Source organism: Acipenser ruthenus, chromosome 39, assembly GCF_902713425.1.
Source record: "Acipenser ruthenus chromosome 39, fAciRut3.2 maternal haplotype, whole genome shotgun sequence".
NCBI lineage: Eukaryota > Metazoa > Chordata > Actinopteri > Acipenseriformes > Acipenseridae > Acipenser > Acipenser ruthenus.
In genome coordinates, this window is record NC_081227.1 from 2461495 (window position 1) to 2474629 (window position 13135).

General features: G+C 47.5%; 2 protein-coding genes across 6 annotated transcripts; both read left to right on the forward strand.

Annotated features, from left to right (window-relative positions):
* The first annotated feature begins 289 nt into the window (after positions 1 to 289).
* On the forward strand, positions 290 to 7529 carry LOC117966614 (histone H4 transcription factor-like). Of its 5 annotated transcripts, none has more exons than XM_059009865.1 (10): positions 290 to 365; positions 1535 to 1716; positions 2068 to 2294; positions 2758 to 2872; positions 2982 to 3134; positions 3568 to 3645; positions 3910 to 4030; positions 4341 to 4479; positions 4807 to 4931; positions 5201 to 7529. In XM_059009865.1, exons 2-10 carry the CDS (start codon positions 1554 to 1556, stop codon positions 5631 to 5633), a joined length of 1554 nt encoding a protein of 517 aa, XP_058865848.1. In that variant the 5' UTR covers positions 290 to 365; positions 1535 to 1553; the 3' UTR covers positions 5634 to 7529. The 5 variants fall into 5 exon arrangements, with proteins under 5 accessions (XP_058865848.1, XP_058865852.1, XP_058865851.1 ...); XM_059009869.1 differs by having other exon boundaries at positions 2761 to 2872; XM_059009868.1 differs by having other exon boundaries at positions 300 to 365; positions 1538 to 1716.
* Positions 7530 to 7815: 286 nt separating this feature from the next.
* Positions 7816 to 12484, forward strand: si:ch211-117m20.4 (CUB and sushi domain-containing protein 1). The gene is made up of 5 exons (XM_059009870.1): positions 7816 to 8459; positions 8921 to 9058; positions 9385 to 9552; positions 10133 to 10333; positions 11585 to 12484. Exons 1-5 carry the CDS (start codon positions 8378 to 8380, stop codon positions 11596 to 11598), a joined length of 603 nt encoding a protein of 200 aa, XP_058865853.1. The 5' UTR covers positions 7816 to 8377; the 3' UTR covers positions 11599 to 12484.
* The last annotated feature ends 651 nt before the right edge of the window (positions 12485 to 13135 follow it).

The following is a 13135-nucleotide window of genomic DNA, read 5'->3' on the forward strand; positions in this document are numbered from 1 at the left end:
GACCCCAGGGTCTATTAAACATATGTACATGTTTAATAGACCCATCATTTGACATGAGTCTAGAATCATCCTGTTTTGAACAGATAGAAAGTATCAATACGGAATGTATTTATGTTACCTAACGCCCAGGTTGACTGGGGGGGACACATTATCCAGCGTACCAGAAACCCAACTACACCAGCGGCAGTTTTGTCCAATGAGCAGCGTCCCTGACCGGGCTCTGAGACATTATTGGGGCCAATCAGACAAGTCGCGGCTCACGATTGGTTATCAAAGTAGTAAAGGATAACGCCAATTGGTTAGGAGCGACTTCAGTCAGAAAGTGTGGGAGAAGGGGGAGGATTTTATTTGTCAGAAGGCAAGAGGTAGGTTTGTTTATAGTTTTCAAACCCGAAATACGCTGTGTGTTTTTTTGTTTTGTTTCTTAAATATGTGTTTTATGTTAACTGTATGTATATATTTGAACCGTACATCTTACCGTCGCACTTCCACGACAGATTGTGATGCCTAAAAATGAGATTAAAACGGTGTGGTTTAGCGTAGACTGGTCAATTTCTACCACCAAATCGCCATATTTTATTTTAATGAAAGGAACTGCTTAATAAAGAACAGCCAACAGTAAAAAAATTAATACTATTAATCCTAATAATAATAATAATAATAATAATAATAATAATAATCCATATCTGTGCCTACGGCGGGTAAGGGTAAGTGAACAGACCTTTATAAACCATAGCAATGTTTCAGTGGTACTGGAATTGTATAATGTCTTAATGAAGTGTCTCTGTGACTCGCCGTTCACAGTAATAATTTGAAATAATATCGTTTTGTAGCATTATAGTTAAAGAAGTTACGACAGCACATTTGACAATAGCCCGTTTTGAATAGTATTGTAATACGCGGGTGATGCCGGTTTCCTGAGTGACTGATTCTGAAGGATTGTTCCCGTTCACTAGTCTCGGCTTTCGTTTTTACAACGGTGCTGTGAATACTGCATCCTGTTCAATTCAAATAAAGTGTAACTAATCTTAGTTTATTGTTACCTTAATCTGAAGTTACCATTGTCGTTTACTGAACTGTTCTTAAACAGTATACACGCAGATTAAAGCCTGCACTGAAGTGATGACGCGTTGCTGGATTTGGGTTTTTATTTTGTAACCCTAAACTCTAACAGTAATAACAAACAGATGGTATCGATGGACTGTCAAACAAATAAATACCTCTTGAAAGCTTTGTCATCATTTTCCTAAAATGTATAAAATGCTATTCGACTCACTGTAGAGGTGAACTGGTGTGTGTTTGAGTCATGTTTAAAAAGTGCCCTTAAATGACCATTTGATTATGCCAGTCGGGACAACCCCATGTATCATGACGCACATCGTAGAACTATCCTCAATTAAGCATATTATTTAAATGATCAGGAACCAGGGGTTCGATGTTGACTAAATTGTTTTGAGGGTGGTTCTGAACCCCAGGACTGGATGCCTGTCCCTTTAAGCCTTTCCCAGGATGCTGTGCTGTGTTCCCTGTGCAGCAGCAGGCCGGTGGGTGCGATGGCTCCAGGGAAGCGAGTGAAGAAGGATGGGCTGGAGCTGTCCTGTGAGTGGGGCCGCTGCCAGTTCAGCACGGCGCGCATGGAGGAGTTCTGTGAACACGCGCGGGAGCACCTGGAGGGGAAGCTGCAGGTCAACAGTGAGGAGGAAGAGGAGCTTCTGGGTGAGCGCTGGCTTATTGATCAGCAGGGAAGGGGATGACTATCAGAAATGAAGGGTCCTCTAGGGGGGGCAACATGTGAAACCCCAACCAGTTTATTTCAATACATTCCACTTCATTCAGAACTCCATAGCACTTTTCTCTTGGTCACAAAACAGTAAACTCTCAAACAGCTAATGCCTTCAGCAGTGTTGTATTAAATGCAGGGACATGCATTTAATCAAACAAAAAACTGATTGAAAAAAAATGTGTTTTGAAATGCAGAAATGACCACGTTTGTTTTTGTTCATATAGCATATCAAAAAGATTTCTTGCAAGCAAAGGGAACCAATGCATACATGCTGTGTGTTTCAGAGGAACACAGCTGCCTGTGGCTGGAGTGTGGCTTCTGCACGTTGGACAACCCAGTGGAGCTGGCCAGACACGTGTACTTCCACTGCTACCACACCAAGCTGAAGCAGTGGGGGCTGCGCACCCTGCAGGGCCAGCCCCATCTGGGCTCCTGCACGCTGGACTACCAGAACCGCAACATCATCCCGGAAATCCAGGACAACTTGGTGTGCCTGTGGGAGCACTGCGAGGTGAGGACTCGCTACAGCTCGGGGAAGGGAAGGGAAGAGCTGCTGTGAATACGATCTGACTGCAGCTAGCCTGTACAAAACGACTTAGAAAAGAAGGGAGGTCAGTCATTTTAAGCAGGGATGGAAATAGGACTCTCATTGCAGTTTGATCCATTCTTGAATTTGCGATGAGTTTAGTAATATACACTTGAGCTTGTTCTCTGCACACTGTCTGGTCAAGCTCGTAGTAAAATCTTTTCTGATACAGAAATAAAGCAGCACATAATTAAACCAGGAGACCCAATTAATGATGACATGATGGATTGTGTCCAGTGGGATGAATACAAAATGAATACAAATTATGAAGATTCCCCCTCTAGTGTGCCTAGGTGAAGCTGTAGCAGCTAAAACACATACAAGAAACAGCAAAAAATGTTATTTCTGCCGATAATATGGTCCTGACAGCCTGGTCTGTGTTTTGCAGCAGGACTCGTTCGAGAACCCCGAGTGGTTTTACCGGCACGTGGACATGCACGGCTTGTGTGCGGAAGCGAGGTGCAAGAACAGTGAAGACGCGGTCTTGCCCTGTGGGTGGAAGGGTGAGTGGGTGAGCGAGGGGGTATTGCCGTCAGTCTGGGATAAGGCGAGATGTAAAGGAATGCAGCCTGTTTGTTTTCTCTCTCTCTCTGTCTTTTGTCCGGTGATCAGAGTGCGAGGCGACTTTCAAGAGCCGCTTCAAGCTGAGGGAGCACCTGCGCAGTCACACACAGGAGAAGGTGGTGGCCTGTCACACCTGCGGGGGCATGTTCGCTAACAACACCAAGTTCTTTGACCACATCCGACGGCAGACCACCATCGAGGGTGAGGCTGTGCGAACGAGGGGGTCCCGGGAGGGGCTTAGAGTCACTGGAACATTCGATTTGATTGATTGACTGCAAAAGCCCTGCAAGGCAAATAAAATTAAGTCCGCAGGGATTCAAGTCAGACTAGTAAGCAGTTTGATCCATTCCAGATTTTACTGTGAGCTTGATTTACTGGTGGTGTTCAGCTCCTAGCAATCATAAGCTCGTAGTAAAACCTGGAATGGCTCAAGCTGCTAAGCAGTCAAAGTGTTCAAAGGAATTTGGAAACAAGTAGGTCAGTAAATGAGACAATGCAGCAGGTGTATAGTTACAGTAAGTCTTGTTGCATTGAAGCTGTGTGAGTGTAAACCAGAGGAGCATTCATGGACCAAACGGCCTCCTCTCCTTTGTAACATTGTCTTATGTTCTGTACCCCTTCTCTCTCTCTCCAGGGCAGCGGTTCCAGTGCTCGCATTGCTCCAAACGCTTTGCCACTGAAAGGCTGCTCCGGGACCACATGAGGAACCATGGTGAGCTCTTTACTGCTGAATAAATACAATAAATAGCATCTGTGCAAGTGATGAGTTCAAGGCGATGTTACAGGGAAGGCATCAGCCTGGAGCACTTCGACTTGTTACACAGACACGAGTACCACTAATCTTGGACTCCACTGCCTAACATTTAGCATTAGGCAGTCCAAAATTAAAGGGCTAATCAGTTTGTGAAACCCGTCAAGTGAAATTATATAACTTGAACCAGTCTCTCTCTCTCTCTCTCTCTGCCCCGCACCCCAGTGAGTCACTACAAGTGTCCACTGTGTGATATGACCTGTCCATCCCCTTCCTCGCTGAGAAACCACATCAAATTCAGACACAGCAACGAGAAACCTTACCGCTGTGAATACTGTGAATACAGGTAAGGATGCTGCGCTCTCTTCAGGGGAAACCCTTAGCTCTGTGAATACAGGTAGGGATGCTGCGCTCTCTTCAGCAGTTGATTTATTTTACTAATGCGCCACCTTGTGAACATGTTTCTGTATACCCGCGTTTCATTTAGTCTCCCATTGCAAAGCAGGCCTGTAATAAACATGCATTGTCTAAGCTCGGATGCGAAGGGATCGAAATGCAAGGCAGGTGTAAGCGTATTCATAAGAAGCGTGTGTGAAGGATGTGCGAATGTGTTTTCGATTTGTGTCCCTGGTTAATGTTCCCGTCTGTCTCCCCAGCTGTAAGAACCTGATTGACTTGCGCAAGCACCTGGATACCCACAGCACTGTGCCTGCGTACAGCTGCGAATTCACAGACTGTGGCTTCACAGCCAGGTCTCTCTACTCCATCAAGTCCCACTACAAGAAGGTGCATGAGGTGAGAGGCACCAGCAGAGGGCAGCGCTTCAAACCGCTCATCCAGTACTCCTTAAACTACTACTACACTGCAGACAAATGCAAACTGCAGAGCACTCCAGTAGTGTAGGAGAGAGAACTCCACGCAACACTGTAGACTGCTTCAGTTCTAGAAGAAAGATAACTCAAAACTGCAGACAGGTGTAGAGATCTGGAACAAAAACCTGGAATGGAATTGTCTTTAGGAAGGATCTGGCTCTGCCCCGGCTCCAGTAATGCTGTGCTGCCTCTTGTGGGTTTGCAGTTTTCCGCACTTTCAAATGGGGTGTCTTTGCTTGTCTCCTCTCAGGGTGATATGACGCCACGTTACAAGTGCCACGTGTGTGAGAAGTGTTTCACAAGAGGGAACAACCTGACCACTCACCTGAGGAAGAAACACCAGTTCAAGTGGCCCTCTGGGCACCCTCGCTTCAGGTACGCAGACAGACAGACACTCACTCTAGTCATGTGAACCAATTGCGCTGCTCATCGCAGCATGAATAAGTCTAGCATGAGCCCGGAGGTTTACTAATGCATTGAAACAATCTAGGGTGAGGTCAAATCCCAGACTGGGACTAGCACTGAAGTACTTTTACATTCTGTAACGCAAACGTTTTTGATTGAACGGTTTGGATTCCAGCAGATAATGCTGTGGCTGCAGAAGACCCGTGTGAAATGAAAATAACTGCTTTCCCCTCTCCCAGGTACATGGAGCACGAAGACGGCTACATGAGGCTGCAGCTGATCCGCTACGAGAGCGTGGAGCTGACAGAGCAGCTGATGAGGGAGCGGCAGGACAGACAGGCCGACACGGAGGGACAGTGCGAAGAGGGGGAGGGTCTGAGGGGCATCGTCCTGGAGACCGCAGAGTTTGGGAGGTCCGAGGAGGGAGAGGGGGAGAAGGGAGCAGAGGCGGAGGAGCTCCAGGGGGAGGTGAACCCCATCATCCATGTGCAGAGCAGGACCAACGAGAAGGGGGAGAGCGAGACGGTGTATTACGTGCTGACCAGTGCCACGGCTGGGGGGGCCTGCCTCCCCACTGACCCCTCTGAGACTGGGGCAGCCATGGAGGTGGATGGGGGGGTGATGATGCAGCTGCAGAGCACAGCAGAGCAGCTGGGAGTGGAGATCGTGTAGCGAAGAGAAAAGTGTGCCATTTTAATGAGTGGAGGGTTCGTTTTGAGCTGTACACACCAACTCATTTCTTCTTTTTTTTGTGAACAAGTGATCTACGTGAAATATATTGATGTTTTTAAAGCTATCAAAAGCTTAAAGGGAAAAACTAACCCTTGAGTAAACCGCGAGATGTGGAGTAACTACAAGAGGAAAAGCATTTTAAATTGCCAGCATTTTCTGTTTAGGTGCAACATCTAATTTTCATGTTGTTAAACATTCGGAATGACTAATCTCTCCCAAGATCTCAGATATAATATCAATGTTCAAAAACATCCCAAGATTACAACAATGTGCATTTTTTTTCCCATGGTTTTCCAGAAGTTCTACATGCACTGAAAGGCGCGAATCACATTGATTTATTTATTGAGAGAATATAACCTGGACAAGTCAGCCTTCATTCCAGGTAGCGTAGACTGGGTCCTGCAAAAGGATCCTTATAGAATGCAGTTGAACTGTGTTATTGGCTTTATAAATTCCACTATAATTGCAGTTACCGAAATGAGATGTATTTGTTTTGTAGATGTTTAATACAGATGCACCTACATTGTACCGTATCTGCAGATTAATATCATAAAAACACAGAGACTGAGCATCAAGAGTTTGTTGTGCAGATTGGACCTTATTCCTTTCTCCGTTCTGAGGGCAAACCTTTGACACCACTTAGTTTTAAAGCAGTCTGAACCGAGTGCACCTGGCCTAGCTGATGAGGTGCTGTATTGCTTCGTGGGAGGCAGTGAAGGGGTCCTGTCAGGAGTGCTAGCTGCTGTGTAGTTTAACTCGCAGTACAGACCCGTAACCTTCCCAGTAAAGCCTCCAAGCTCCCCAGTACAGACCCGCACCTGCTAGTAAACTCCTGAGAGAGTTGAGGGGACACCCCTTCGCCGTGTTCCTCTTTGGAAACCCCGGCTGCATTTCGAAGAAGGATCTTGATGCTATTAATGTTTCCAGAGCTAGCCTCCCCTAGCACGGGTCAGACTGGCTGCTGATTCAGGGGGAGGGCAGGGCAAGGTTACCTTGGCAGCCTGTTTTCCGAGGACTTCCTCCATCGCTGTACACAGCTTTTTTTTTTTTTTTTGGTACGTGTGTGGTTTTTGTTGCAGTATGTTTTTGGAATAATAAATTATTGCCCAGATAAATTCCAGTTCTCATTTTGATTCGTGTGTGTTGTGTGCTTTTCCACGTACAGAGTTGGGCGATGGGTGATCACTTCCATACCCGTGTGGAGTGGACTTGGTTCTGGTTTCAGGTGTGAAAAGTATCGTCCTATCGACAGTGCTGCGTCTGTTCCTTGGATTTGTGGCCCTTTCAATCTGTCTGTCTATTCCAGCTTTGTCATTAAGTATTGAACTGATCCTGCTAGGATTGGGTCTGGTTAACTATTGTATAGTTCCTGTGCAGTTGAGACCTGGTGTATTGTAAGACCGTGCTTTCATTGTGAGGGCTCGGCTCTATGTTCCAGAGACCCTCAGGCTTCAGAGATCACCTTGCTTCCTAAGGGCTACAGAATGGGATGGAAGTGAAGATTAGTGTCCACACTCCAGTCCCAGGGCAGGCAGCCAGGCACTCCCAACCAGCCTGTCCTTGTTCTGTGAAAGAGCATGTCTACCTGAATAGTAACACAGAGCCCTGATCTCACTGCTCCTGCATGGCAGGGGGAAGATGTCAAAATCTGTGTGTTCCTACTAAATCTGCTACCAAATCGAAGAATGCCTTTTTCCAACAGCTGAAACTCATAAGCTTCTGAATTTGATATAATGATGATTCATTTCTGTACTTGCACAAATAATTGCAGTGTCTGTTACTTTGAGACAAAGTGGTTATTTTAATTAATAAACTAAGTTAATATAAATGCGAAAATTCTCATTCATTTCTTAAAATGCTGTGCATAGTGCAGAGCTAGTCTAATTCTAATTCAAATGTATGTATATGTCTATATTCGATTTAAAATGCAAAGTCCCCCTAAGGTGGGTGTGTGTATATATTAATTAATAATGAAATAAACCCTCCTGACTTGCCCCCCTGCTGCCTGTTAGCACTCTGTCCTCTTGCAGCCCAGACGCCCCTCCCCAGGGCTAGGCAGATCTTTATCTGTCTTTAACAGATTAGCACAAAAAGCTTCTGGGAACAGGTAGATCAGTGCAGACAGGCACGCTAGCGCTGCTACAAGAGCTGGAAGAAGCAGCTAGCTGTGTGGAGACCCAGAACTAAGCAGATCCAGTTCTTTAGAGCAGAGCAGGGGAGGGGAGGGGAGGGAGAGAGAGAGAGAGAGGGTACAGTGACCGGAAAAGCATCTAGAGAAGAAAGCTCGCTGGTGTGCTGCATTAAAGAAGAAGAAAGCTGGGGTAAGGAGATACAAAACAAGAGGTAATCAGAAATACTGTCTTGATTCTGCTTGATTCAGAGAGCTGAAACGTTTAATTGGTTTAGTTTTCTTATAATCTAGTAATTGACGTAGTTTCATCTAAGTTTTGCCTCAGAGAGACAGAACTGGAAGAGTAACGAATGACTGAGAAGGTAAAGAAACTGAGACGAGAAAGATCTACGGGATAATTACAAAGAAAGACAAACAGGACGGATTGACAAAGGGAGGGAGCAGTCACTGTCCCGGCCGATGGACTGTGGGCTGTGTGGTGATCCGGAGGTCTGCACTCGTATTCTCTGAAGCAGCTGGACCCCCTCAGAGAGCCAGACAGCCTGCAGACACCATGAGGCTGCTGCTGCTGAGCTATCTGCTGCTGACCGGATCCCTGAGGGCCATCGCACAGGAGCAGCTGGAGGGAAGTCAAGGTAATACAGGGGTCTGAAGCCTGTGAAAAAACAGGCAGCTTTCTCTGCTTCAATCCAGCATGTTCAGGGTGTTTTTCTGCATGTGATAAAAAAAAAATTAAAACAAAAAATTGCTTTAAAATAAGAAAAGTTGCAAATGTTGCCTATACACAGATTCTGCTTACAGCAAACATGAAGCTAATTATACTGCATGCTGCTTACAGTGATCTGCATGCGTGACGCGAAAGGTGCTATAAAGGGATATGTAATCTATTGAGTTAAACTGCTGGAAGGCGTCTCTCTCTCTCTCAATGAAGTGCTTACATGGTATGATAAGAAAAAGTTTTGCTATCGCAGTGCTGTATTCTCATCTTGACAGAAATGTGCTGTAGACCAAACCGCGCAGGGCAGTTCATAGGGCTGTGTGCGTTTTCGTTTTTGGTCTCTTAACCCCACGATGCCGTGCCCGTGTCTCTGTGCAGACGCTGCTCTGGACACGTACTGGTCCGGGACGGCCCCCCTGTGCGTGGGCGGGTGCCGCGGAAAGCACAAGGAGTTGAAGCAGGACGACTGTGGGGATGGGAGCTGCTGCTGGCTGGGGTACAAGTCCTTCTGCAGAGGTACCAGGTTATTCAACATGCATGAGATTTCCCATGAGATGTGCCATGCATTCTGTGTGCTGCGCTGTTCAGCTGTACACTCGCTCCTAGCTCAGCCTCAGGGTGCTCCTCCAGGCAGTAGACAAGATCATTTAACTACTACCCTGGGCAGTTTGCTGTGGCTACCACACAGCTGGTTAGAAGGATTTTTCTGTATACAGCAGTGCTAGCAGCCTGACTGCCCACACGAATGCATCTCTCTCCTCTCTCCCCTATTCTCTCTACCCCCTTTCCCGTCTTTTCTCTCTACCCCCTCTACCCCCTCTCTCCTCTCTCCCCTCTCTCAGTGAACTGTGGGAAGCCGGACTCTGATTTCAACTCTCTTGTTTTTGGGAATGACTGGTGGGTGGGCTCGGTGGTGAGGTACACCTGCCGGCCCGGCTTCCTGCTGATCGGGGACCCCGCCCGGGCCTGCCAGTCCGACGGCAAGTGGACCCCCAAACCCAGCTGCCTCCGTGAGTACCCTGCATGACGACAGGAGGGGAGGGGGCTCCCAACAGAGAACGTTTCCTAAACTCCACTTTCTATAAACCCCACAACTGCCGCTGACACAATCTAGAATAGTGTGATTCTGATGTGTTAGGAGAGGAACTAAAGCCATTACAATCAACTACACGGGACACTAAAGACAGTGAGACTTTTAATCTGAACGTGTTGTAGTGAAACTCCTCCCAGCGGCTAATGAGTTAATAATACAGACATCAGTCTAAGACCTGTACTTGCCTCTTGACCACAGAGCTTGCTGTTTAGTTAAGATGTTCATCTTTGATCCGTGTGGTTTGCAGTTTGCGTCCAGCCCTCGTCTCTCTATTTAATTCAGTGGGCTGAGATGCCAACTCATTACAGTGTGTCGTTGGCTTGCATGTTTCTATTAGTCTTTCTCAACCTGCTTCTCATTCTGTGCTGCCTGTCTCTGCTGTGGTACATCTGAAGTAGTTGAAAAGTGAAATGATCATGCCCTCATGTGCCAGTGTCCTATAACCGTTTGAGGACCCCCTGTGTTGCGTTGACCCCTGCCCTGTGCCCCGTCCCCAGGGATCTGCCTCCGCGGCCGGCTGGAGATCAACGAGAAGGACATCGACGGCAGCTGCTCCTCCACCTGCTCCTCCAAGGCCCACTTCGGGTCCCTGAACCACGGCTGCATCAAGATCGACAACTGCCTCACCAAGCAGTCTGGCTGGAAGCGCTGGTTCATGCGCTGTGACGTCTGCGAGTGTGACTGCTTCATCCCCTGCAGTGAGTCTGAGCAGCACCGTGCACCCTGCTCCTGGGCTCAGTACAGCTAGGGAGGTAGCCACTGCTTCATCCCCTGCAGTGAGTCTGAACAGCACCGTGCACCCTGCTCCTGGGCTCAGTACAGCTAGGGAGGTAGCCACTGCTTCATCCCCTGCAGTGAGTCTGAACAGCACCATGCACCCTGCTCCTGGGCTCAGTACAGCTAGGGAGGTAGCCACTGCTTCATCCCCTGCAGCGAGTCTGAACAGCACCGTCCACCCTGCTCCTGGGCTCAGTACAGCTGGGGAGGTAGCCACTGCTTCATCCCCTGCAGTGAGTCTGAACAGCACCATGCACCCTGCTCCTGGGCTCAGTACAGCTAGGGAGGTAGCCACTGCTTCATCCCCTGCAGTGAGTCTGAACAGCACCATGCACCCTGCTCCTGGGCTCAGTACAGCTAGGGAGGTAGCCACTGCTTCATCCCCTGCAGTGAGTCTGAACAGCACCGTGCACCCTGCTCCTGGGCTCAGTACAGCTAGGGAGGTAGCCACTGCTTCATCCCCTGCAGTGAGTCTGAACAGCACCGTGCACCCTGCTCCTGGGCTCAGTACAGCTAGGGAGGTAGCCACTGCTTCATCCCCTGCAGTGAGTCTGAACAGCACCGTGCACCCTGCTCCTGGGCTCAGTACAGCTAGGGAGGTAGCCACTGCTTCATCCCCTGCAGTGAGTCTGAACAGCACCATGCACCCTGCTCCTGGGCTCAGTACAGCTAGGGAGGTAGCCACTGCTTCATCCCCTGCAGCGAGTCTGAACAGCACCGTGCACCCTGCTCCTGGGCTCAGTACAGCTAGGGAGGTAGCCACTGCTTCATCCCCTGCAGTGAGTCTGAACAGCACCATGCACCCTGCTCCTGGGCTCAGTACAGCTAGGGAGGTAGCCACTGCTTCATCCCCTGCAGCGAGTCTGAGCAGCTCAGTACAGCCAGATTTAGCTCAGTTATAAGCACAATTACAATTACAGCAGAATAATCACACACTTCCTTCCCTGCTTCTAAACGCCCCCCATAGTAAAATCACAGCAAAGTGAAGGCATGGTAAAGTATAGCGAAGCACTGTGAAGTCCAGAGAGGTACGGTAAAGAATATTAACAAGCATGCCTTTAATAATGGTAAATGCATATGTTGACTGTGGGGAAAAGCATAGGAAAACTGCAGAACCACCATGCAAATTATTATTATTATTATTATTATTATTATTATTATTATTATTCCAGGTTCTTCCGGCTGAGTGAATGGCACCACCCAGCTCCTGTTTGTATTCATTTTACATTCCAACAAAGACTAAAAAAAAAAAAAAGAGCCTTTTCAAATGGAGAGAGCCTCATTGTCTCCACTATTCTCAGGAAGTACATTGAACAATACATGAGAAAAAAAACCAGACTAGCTGGTTGAGCTCCGAGGTCACTGGTAAACCTAGAACACAGAAGTGCAATCCCAGATGCCGATTCCCAGGAATCTCTCTCCACACTCCCAGATCCACAGCCCTGCTCTGGAGATGAGCACTGTGTTCCCAGGACCTCTCTGATTGTGCAATGAAGGGGGTTTGTCCAGATCTCCTTGTCAAGGATTCTCAAGGCAGACTGAACCCCAACAGGCTCAAAGGAGAGCAGTGCAGAGGCTACTCCACCTCTCTGCATCCTGAACCCCTTGTTAGTCAGGCTTGGGAACGACTGATAACGTCAGCTTCATGCTGTAGATGCTGAAAAAAACAAACAAAAAAAAAACAGGATTTTCAATTGTTCTCGTTTTTGTTTTGCTTTCCTGAGCTATGGCAGAGCTGACGCTGCTACCTGCAGCAGCAGGAGGTTATGGGCAGTTTGGAAGAGAGGGAGTTGGAATATGTCTACAGCTCATACTGTCAGGGGGGGGGGGTGCAAACTAACCGGTGAGCCAACAAGGCCTGCTTTGTGAACACACCAAGGTCTTGTTTGACTGGTAGGGTGGTGTGCTGGCTGCTGCTGTTTGTTTTTCATGGGTAGTTTGGGCCGCCTTCTTGGTTTAAGCCTCTGGGATTAGCAATCTGATTTCAGACCACCTGGCAGAGCAATCTGTCAGGAGCAAAGAACTTAATCTTATTACTGCTCAAGATCAGGAGGGGAGGGGGGCAGGAAAAAAGGGAGGTAGGGGGGAGGAGAGGAGGGGGACAGGAGAAGAGAGGAGGTGGTAAGGAGGGGAGGGGGAGAGAGGAGAGGAGGTGGTAAGGAGGGGGAGGGGAGAGAAGAGAGGAGGTGGTAAGGAGGGGAGAGGGGAGGTGGACAGGGGAGGAGACAGGAGGTGGTAAGGGGGAGAGGGTATTGCATTGTAATAAGTCTCCCATCAGACAGCAGTATGAACAATGCCAGGTACTGCCAGGAAAGGGCCTGTCTTGGGTTTTGAATCATTGTCTAAATATAGAGCTCATCATTATTGTCAAACAGCCAATAAAGTGTTTAAAATGAATCTCTACCACTCATCCAGGCATGGGTTTCTAGAGCACTCACAAAAGCAGACCCTGTGGAGAGGTTCCTGTGAATTTATAATTATTTTAATAAAGTGTTTACATGGGATAAAAGATCACTGGTTTGTTTTGGTTATTTATTTATTTTAAAGATTTGTAATACTAGTTTCTTCAGTCAAATGTATGCTGCTTTTTTTTTTTTTTTTTTTTGCTTGCTATAATGTGTAATAGTGTTGGCTCAATGGTAAATCAATACTCTGGTAACGCAGTGAATGATTGTGCACATTTCTTACCTGTTGTAGAGACAGTGATGAGCTGAAGCTATCCA

Bases quoted from the DNA above. Each gene is read 5' to 3' on its own strand.
- LOC117966614 (XM_059009865.1), top strand. From the start codon at position 1,554: ATGGCTCCAGGGAAGCGAGTGAAGAAGGATGGGCTGGAGCTGTCCTGT. The intron at 1,717-2,067 runs GTGAGCGCTGGC...TGTGTGTTTCAG, and splicing joins GGAGGAAGAGGAGCTTCTGG to AGGAACACAGCTGCCTGTGG. The intron at 4,031-4,340 runs GTAAGGATGCTG...CTGTCTCCCCAG, and splicing joins TGTGAATACTGTGAATACAG to CTGTAAGAACCTGATTGACT.
- si:ch211-117m20.4 (XM_059009870.1), top strand. From the start codon at position 8,378: ATGAGGCTGCTGCTGCTGAGCTATCTGCTGCTGACCGGATCCCTGAGG. The intron at 8,460-8,920 runs GTAATACAGGGG...GTCTCTGTGCAG, and splicing joins GCAGCTGGAGGGAAGTCAAG to ACGCTGCTCTGGACACGTAC. The intron at 9,553-10,132 runs GTGAGTACCCTG...CCCCGTCCCCAG, and splicing joins CCCCAAACCCAGCTGCCTCC to GGATCTGCCTCCGCGGCCGG.